Source organism: Nerophis lumbriciformis, linkage group LG03, assembly GCF_033978685.3.
Source record: "Nerophis lumbriciformis linkage group LG03, RoL_Nlum_v2.1, whole genome shotgun sequence".
Classification (NCBI taxonomy): Eukaryota; Metazoa; Chordata; class Actinopteri; order Syngnathiformes; family Syngnathidae; genus Nerophis; species Nerophis lumbriciformis.
Window position 1 is genome coordinate 23,828,460 of NC_084550.2, and position 9,041 is coordinate 23,837,500.

General features: G+C 41.6%; 1 protein-coding gene across 6 annotated transcripts in view; it reads right to left on the minus strand.

The window, feature by feature from the left end:
* The window catches only part of chd8 (chromodomain helicase DNA binding protein 8), a 153,230-nt gene that overhangs the window by 124,862 nt on the left and 19,327 nt on the right, over positions 1-9,041 (minus strand). For all 6 annotated transcript variants that reach the window (XM_061935698.1, XM_061935690.1, XM_061935681.1 and 3 more), the window contains exons 2-3: positions 6,797-7,804; positions 1,982-2,299 (exon numbers count right to left, since the gene is read on the minus strand). In XM_061935698.1, coding sequence (XP_061791682.1) covers positions 1,982-2,299; positions 6,797-7,711 — 1,233 coding nt within the window. In that variant the 5' untranslated portion in view covers positions 7,712-7,804. The remainder of the gene's footprint in view (positions 1-1,981; positions 2,300-6,796; positions 7,805-9,041) is intronic.

Below are 9,041 nucleotides of genomic sequence, written 5' to 3' on the forward strand. Positions count from 1 at the left end.
TACCGGTAAGTGTTATAATGAAGACAACACATGGTGTAAGTGTCTATATTAGCCTACTATCAAAATGACTTTAAAAGCCTTATACAAGTGTTATAATGAAGACAACACATGTGTCTATATTAGCCTACTATCAAAATGACTTTAAAAGTCTTATACAAGTGTTATAATGGAGGCAACACATGGTGTAAAAGTGTCTATATTAGCGATATTAGCCTACTATCAAAATGACTTTAAAAGTCTTATAAGTGTTATAATGAAGGCAACACATGATGTAAGTGTCTATATTAGCTATATTAGCCTACTATCAAAATGACTTTTAAAGCCTCATATAAGTGTTATAATGAAGACAACACATGTGTCTATATTAGCCTACTATCAAAATGACTTTAAAAGCCTTATACAGTGTTAAAATGAAGGCAACACATGATGTAAGTGTCTATATTAGCCTACTATCAAAAATTATTTTAAAAGCCTTATATAAGTGTTTAATGAAGCCAACACATGTCTGTATTAGCTATATTAGCCTACTATCAAAATGACTTTAAACGTCTTATATAAGTGTTATAATGAAGACAACACATGGTGTAAGTGTCTATATTAGCCTACTATCAAAATGACTTTAAAAGCCTTATACAAGTGTTATAATGAAGACAACACATGATGTGTCTATATTAGCCTACTATCAAAATGACTTTAAAAGTCTTATACAAGTGTTATAATGGAGGCAACACATGATGTAAAAGTGTCTATATTAGCGATATTAGCCTACTATCAAAATGACTTTAAAAGTCTTAAGTGTTATAATGAAGGCAACACATTATGTAAGTGTCTATATTAGCTATATTAGCCTACTATCAAAATGACTTTTAAAGCCTCATATAAGTGTTATAATGAAGACAACACACGATGTGTCTATATTAGCCTACTATCAAAATGACTTTAAAAGCCTTATATAGTGTTAAAATGAAGGCAACACATGATGTAAGGGTCTATATTAGCTATACTAGCCTACTATAATAATGACTGCTGATGCAAATCTTTGTTGACAGAAATGTTGAAATGTAATATTTATTCTACACATTTGAGGTGGCGACTTGTCCAGGGTGTACCCCGCCTACCGCCCGATTGTAGCTGAGATAGGCTCCAGCGCCCCCCGCGACCCCAAAGGGAATAAGCGGTAGAAAATGGATGGATGGATGGATTTTTACAACATTGGAAAACATTACTAAAACGGAGGCTTTTTTCAGAGGGTGTGATAACTCCTGGAAATTACCGGCTTAGAATGGCCAAAGGTAAAAGTGTGTGTTCAAGTTGAAGGAAACGGAAACTACAAATAAAATGACCTCAAATAAACCTAAAATACGAGGCATAAATAGCATGTTAGCATCGATTAGCTTGCAGTCATGCAGTGACCAAATATGCCTGATTAGCATTCCACACAAGTCAATAACATCAACAAAGCTCACCTTTGTGGATTCACGCACAGTATAAAATGTTTGATGGACAAAATGAAACAAAGAAGGAGTGGCATAAAACACGTCTTTCTGTGGCAGCGTCAAGGAAAGTTGAACATGTAAACAAACGACGGTGCGTTCAAGGACTTCCGAAATTAGGACAAAATGGCGCGCGCTAAATCCCATCAGTGAAACATGTTTAATGTAAACAGTGGGATTTCTAACAATTAGGAAGGATTATGTCATGTTTGACCTACAGAAAATATATTAAAACAAAAAATATATATTTTTCCTCATCTTTTTCCATTTTCATACATTTTCGAAAAAGCTCCAGGGAGCCACTAGGGCGGCGCTAAAGACCCCCGGCTTAGATCGAGTCAAATATGTCTCGGTGTACGGTTGCTATATTCATTTGTTCATTTTGGAGTAGAGACTCGAATTAGCACCCTAAAGTACCAAATTGTAATGACATGCTTCACACGACATAAAGCGGCCTACCTTCTAAAAAGGTAAAACTTGGGTCTCACCTTAACGCCTCCTTGCTGGTTCGGCTGCTGCTGCACCTGCAGCTGGATGGTGAGGACTTTGGGCTGCCCTCCTGCCTGGCCCGCAGCCCGGGCCTGGGTCAAGGCAGCAAGCTGGCTTCCCTGGAGCACCAGTTTGCCCCCGGGGAGCTGACCCAGGACCAATCGAGTCGGGGCCTGGGCCTGTTGCTGACCTCCTTGGGCTGTTTGTTGAACCTGCGTGACCTGGGGCTGGGCGGAAACCGTTTGGCCCGCTTGTGTCGCGGCGGCAGCCTGCGAGGGCTGCTGGAGGACCAGAGTGATGCGCTTTGCTTCGCTCCCCTTGAGACACAAATAATAAGAATTAGTCTCATATAAATAGGATTGGAAATAAAGACATACAGCCCTGGTCAAAAGTTTACGTACACTTGTAAAGAACATAATGTCATGGCTGTCTTGAGTTTCCAATCATTTCTACAATTCTTATTTTTTTGTGATTGGAGCACATACTTGTTGGTCACAAAAAACATTCATGAAGTTTGCTTCTTTTATGAATTTATTATGGGTCTACTGCCAAAAGTAAACATACAGCAATGTTAATATTTGCTTACCGGTACATGTCCCTTGGCAAGTTTCACTGCAATAAGGCGCTTTTGGTAGCCATCCACAAGCTTCTGCTTGAATTTTTGACCACTCCTCTTGGCAAAATTGGTGCAGTTCAGCAAAATTTGACATCATATGGACAAAGATAAGACCTTCTGGAGGAAAGTTCTGTGGTCAGATGAAACCAAAATGGAGCTGTTTGGCCACAATACCCAGCAATATGTTTGGAGGAGGAAAGGTGAGGCCTTTAATCCCAGGAACACCATGCCTACCGTCAAGCATGGTGGTGGTAGTATTATGCTCTGGGCCTGTTTTGCTACCAAATGGAACTGGTGCTTTACAGAGAGTAAATGGGACATTGAAAAAGGAGGATTACCTACAAATTCTTCAGGACAAGCTAAAATCATCAGGCCGGAGGTTGGGTCTTGGGCGCAGTTGGGTGTTTCAACAGGACTAGGGATGTCCCGATCCAGGTTTTTGCACTTCCGATCCGATATTGTTTTTGCACTTCCGATCCGATACCAATACTGACCGATACCGATACTGACCGATACTGGCCTATACGAGCATGTATTAAAGTTTAAAGTTATTTAGCCTACTTAGTTGTCAGAATCATGTTGAAAAGGGTTTTAGTACTCTTGATAACAACTAGCCAGCTGAATTAGGGGAGTTTGAATAATACACAATGGTTGGTAACAAGAAACTGACCTGTTTATTCAAGGATAAACACAAAATAGACAAAATTATACATGACAAACAGAAATGGCATCATTGAAACTAGGGCTGGGCAATATGGCCTTTTTTAAATATTGTGATATTTTAAGGCCATATTGCGATACACGACATATATCTCGATATTTTGCCTTAGCCTTGAATGAACACTTGATGCATATAATCACAGCAGTATGATGATTCTATGTGTCTACATTAAAACATTCTTCTTCATACTGCATTAATATATGCCACTTTTAAACTTTCATGCAGAGAGGGAAATCACAACTAAAAAAAAATCACTATTTTTTTCATACGGTGTTGATGTGGAAATGTTTGCCTCGGCATTTTGATGGTGTGGACGTGTGGCACCCGAATGGAGATAAGTGTCTCGACAGACGTTACAATATTTGAACAATGATGACGAAAACTGTTTTCTCTGTCGTGTCTGTGTGTCGAAAATTGTTATGCGCTTATTTTTTAATTTGATTTTGTGCGTGGCATAGATTTGCCGTGCGCAGAGGACGCTTGAGCAGGCGCGCACCTTAGCGGCTGCGCTAGCATCACAGCTAACGTTAGCCATGCCGCTACCTCGCTCTCTGCTGGGAGAGGACGTATACGTATGTGACGTATGACGTGACAGTATGTGACGTGTGTAAGAAGGTGCGCTCGCTGTCTGTAAGAGGGAGACACAGGAAAGAGTGAGAAGAGCCTGTCGTGTAATGCCAGCAGCTAAAAGCAACTGCGTGAGAATCCACAGACCTGTGGATGTGTTGAAGGTGTGCTGGAAAATGCGGAACGGAAATTAAGGAGCAGCAGAAAAGTGGAATGTATTATTTAAATCGGTGCGTTGGAAAACACGGACCGGAGTTTTTTTTAAACTGGATCTGGATCGGCATTTTCCCATGCCTTGCCGATACGCATTTTTTTGCAAATATCGGCGGCCGATCCGATCCAAATATCGGATCGGGACATCCCTAAACAGGACAATGACCCCAAACACACGTCAAAAGTGGTAAAGGAATGGCTAAATCAGGCTAGAATGAAGGTTTTAGAATGGCCTTCCCAAAGTCCTGACTTAAACATGTAGACAATGCTGAAAAAACAAGTCCATGTCAGAAAAGCAACACATTTAGCTGAACTGCACCAATTTTGTCAAGAGGAGTGGTCAAAAATTCAAGCAGAAGCTTGTGGATGGCTACCAAAAGCGCCTTATTGCAGTGAAACTTGCCAAGGGACATGTAAGCAAATATTAACATTGCTGTATGTATACTTTTGACCAAGTCACATTTTCAGTAAATTCATAAAAGAAGCAAACTTCATGAATGTTTTTTTGTAACCAACAAGTATGTGCTCCACTCACTCTATCACAACAAAATAAGAGTTGTAGAAATGATTGGAAACTCAAGACAGCCATGACATGATGTTCTTTACAAGTCTATGTACACTTTTGACCACAACTGTATATACAAGGCTACGTTCACACTGTAGAGTAGGGTGTTCAATTCAGATTTTTTGGGTCATATCCGATCTTTTTATGTAATCGTTGGCCTTACAAAAAATGCGATGTCTAATGTGAATGCAAGGTGACCCGCGTGCAGACATGACGTCACACGTGCTGCAGTGTTTACGGAAGTAAACGTGGCTCCGATTCTAATAGTGTTCAGTCCTGGCGCATTTATGGGGATTTTCAAGGATTTTGTGCAACATTTTTTAAACCGAATTATTGCACGTAGAAGATTAAAAAAGAAGAGGGCAAGCATTTTATCGGACATGCTTTGAAGAGCATGTGGGAAGGCAGTCGGAGTCAGAAGTGGTGGAACATTGACGTGAGTTCCTAAAAAATGGGACTTTTCTGCTCGTTTATCAGCTATTTATTTTGTAACTGTCTATTTTGGTGAATAGTCATGACGCTTTTTTTTTTTTAGACGCGACTGGAGCGTTCAGACTGCAGTTGTATTAAATACATATCGGATTTATATCCAAATACAAAAGAGACCTGGGTCGGATTTCACATTGGCATAAAAAAATAATCAGATACAGGTCACATATGGGCAAAGAAGTGTTGTCCCGATACCAATATTTTGGTAGCGGTACTAAAATTATTTCCATACTTTTCGGTACTTTTCGAAATAAAGGGGACCACAAAAAATGGCATTATTGGCTTTATTTGAACAAAAAGTCTTAGGGTACATTAAACATATGTTTATTATTGCAAGTTTGTCCTTACATAAAATAGTGAACATACAAGACAACTTGTCTTTTAGAAGTAAACAAACAAAGGCTCCTAATTAGTCTGCTGACATAATTAAGGACAAGTGGTAGAAAATGAATTATTAATCCAATTGTTCATTTACTGTTAATATCTGCTTACTTTCTCTTTTAACATGTTCTATCTACACTTCTTTTAAAATGTAATAATCACTTATTCTTCTCTTCTTTGATACTTTACATTAGTTTTGGAAGATACCACAAATTTAGGTATCAATCCGATACCAAGTAGTTACAGGATCATACATTGGTCATATTCAAAGTCCTCATGTGTCCAGGGATGTATTTACTCAGTTTATAAAAATAATATACATTTAAAAAAAACTAAAGAAGATGTTGTGATGCCAAAAAATATCGACGTAATGATAGTAGTATCGACTAGACACGCTCTTGTACTTGGTATCATTACAGTGGATGTCAGGCGTAGATCCACCAATGGCGTTTGTTTACATTTTGACGCCGGTGAGCTACGGTGTGTCGTGAAGCATGTTTAGCTATTCCTCGTCCTGCAGTGATAATGATACTTGTAAGAAACTTACTTTATTTGTCGCCATGGAGGCGAGGATTTGTGATTTAGAAGTAGCTGAAACACTGCAGACAGCGGCTGGACTTAAGCTGCTAGCCAGCTAGCCATGTCTTAACCTCTTAAGGCCCAAGCTGTTTGTTTACATGCTTTTTTTTTTATTTCTCTTTGCTATTTGGGCTTATTGGACCCTAATTAGAATAAAAACTAAGAATCATCTTTTGATATAATGTACTTAGTCCATAAGTACACAAACGTGTACTTCATGTTTGGTGACATGCTAATTCTTATTTTTACACTTTTTTTCCCCAAATTCCATTGTATGTTATACTCTTCTGATACCACCAGATGGCAGTATAAGTGTCCACATAAGTGGCCATAAGACCCCAATTCAGTAGTGTACACAACTTTGGAAATAAGAGCTAAAAGGTGCTGTCCACGCATGTGGCCACTAAGCCTTAAAGCACCTCTTCCTGAGGGCGTTTCAGTGTTATAACTTCACCTTTATCTTTACTTATTACGTTCTCCCTTTTCTGTCTACACACTGTGTCTGCTTGTGCGCTGCCGAACATGCTCCTCTGCTCGTAAACCAGCAATGACACGACGGGGGGTTTTTCAGAGGCGGTACAGTACTGAATATACTTCATTAGTATCGCGGTACTATACTAATACCGGTATACCGTACAACCCTAGGGCAAAGAAATGGAAATGGACCTGCAGTGTGAACTTACCGGTGTCTGGGCCTGCATGGCTGGCTGCAGCTGCACCTGATTCGGCGCTTGGACTTGGATATGAGCCGGCTGGCTCTGGACTTGTGTTTGTGGCGAAATCTGCACCTGGACCTGCTGGCCTTGGGTCTGCTGCATTTGCTGGGGCATGGAGGTGAGCAGCAGCTGCTTCACGGGCCCGTTGGCCGACTGCAGCAGCCTCTGCACGCCCGCCGCCCCGACTTTGACCTGGGTTTGCCCCGCACCCGCTTGGTTCAAGACCGCCCCTCCTTGTAATATGGACATGCCCGGTTTGAGGGGCGAGCCGGACAGCAGACGGATAACCTTGCCGCCCGCCGGCCCGGTGGCTCCCGATACAGTCTGCAGGACCTGGGCTTGTCCTTGTGGACCCTTGAGAATGACGATTTTACCACCGGCTTGCTGAGTGATGGCCGCCAACTGCTGGGGGGTGAGCTGCTGAGCCAACTGTGCGAGCTGCTGCGTGGCAGCGCTGGTGGTGATGGAAGGGCTGGAGACGGTCAGCGGTGAGTTCAGCAGGACCGCGGTACTAGTAGCCACGCTGGTGTTGCATGCAATAGGGACAGTGACCTGGGCTTGAACTTGAGGTACGGTATCAACAGCAGCGGGGGCTTGGGTGACAGTCGGAATTGTGGCTAAAGAAACCGTGTGAGCCGCTACCACCGGCTGCGGCGCGGGGACCGAAACGGGGGCGAGTTCGGGTACGGCGGGAGCCGCTATAGGTACGCCGAGGCCGGCGTTGACCGTGAGCTCGGGCTCCGGTGCGTCTATCTGACCCAGCGCCAGTTTAAGAGCCTCCTCCACAGGGTCCGAGGAACCCTGAGAATAGGAATCATCCGGGAGGGCATCCAGGTTGAACAAGGGCGTGTCCTCAAAGAGGTCCATAATTGGGTCCGCCATCTTGCCCCCTCCACACGGGGAGATGGGCGCAATGTTAGCGACGCTCCGAGATAAAAAACAACTTCCGGTTCTTCAAAATATCAGAGAAAAAAGCTGGAGATGGGAGAGAGAAAAAAACAGACAAAATCAGATTATCGCATCACTCAATAACAAAAACCTTTAAATAAAGTATCATACTGAAAGTGGATTTCTAAATATTAAGGCTACCAAATGCAGGGTTTCCCGCAGCGCTTTCTAGAAACATAAGCGGCAGCTCAGCTCGCTCGCAGTCCTTGAAGGCTAATGAGCTTTTAGCGTAACGTTAGCTCACTGTGCGGTGTGGCATTATTGACCTACAGTTAACAACTAAGTTATTTCACTTTACCCTTTTCTGTGTTGATTGAACTGTGTTGAAGCCGCAAAAAAGGACATTATGTTAAATGAAGAGTTTCCTGAAGCCGTCTCTGACAGTTGATATAATAATGTAACTGCATCATAAAGCCTACATGAACTCCATGAAGGTCAGGGATGAATAGTCTCTCCTATTGCTATTTTACTATTTTTTTCAGCTATAGTTACTTTAGTCATTAGTAATGTAGCAGCCTAGTTTTTAATGGCAGGGTCCCTGCTATCACATGTTGATAAAAATATAACATTTACATAATAAAAATCAACTACAGGCTTCCCAAACGCTGTAATAAATTAAGCATGATGAGTTGAGCATATGTCAGCATATGTCAAACGCTTATTGCAAACGCTTACTTACAGTAAGTCATTATTTTGACTTAGTAAGTCATTATATTGACTTAGTAAATTAGTAAGTCAAAATATTGACTTACTAAGTCATAATAATGACATACTTAGTATCTCAAGTAACTAGGACTGTTTTGTGTATTGTTTTTACTTGAGGAAAAAAATATCGAGATATATATATCGGCATTCAGCATATGGAGCGGAAAACATCCAAAAATTGTAGGCTTCCTCACGCGACGAAGTCGGCCTACGTCACCACAGTTTGTAGTCTATTGACCCCCAGGGTGTGGTGGCAGCGATGAGATGGAGATGTGATGGCGACAGGCTGAGTTACGCTGTTCCTTACACCCACTATTTGTCCACAAATGTAATGTTATCTAAAGATTTTTCAGGCTTTTGGAAGAAAATGTATCCAGCGAGCACACGAGTCGGAGTCTCCTCACTCATTTTTGTAGTAACATATTCATTGTAGGGCTGGGCGATACATGGAATATACTCGATACATCGCGGGTTTGTCTCTGTGCGATATAGAAAATGACTATATCGTTGACATTGGAGTATATGTTCTCACGCAGTTGCTTTTAGCTGCGGGCATTAC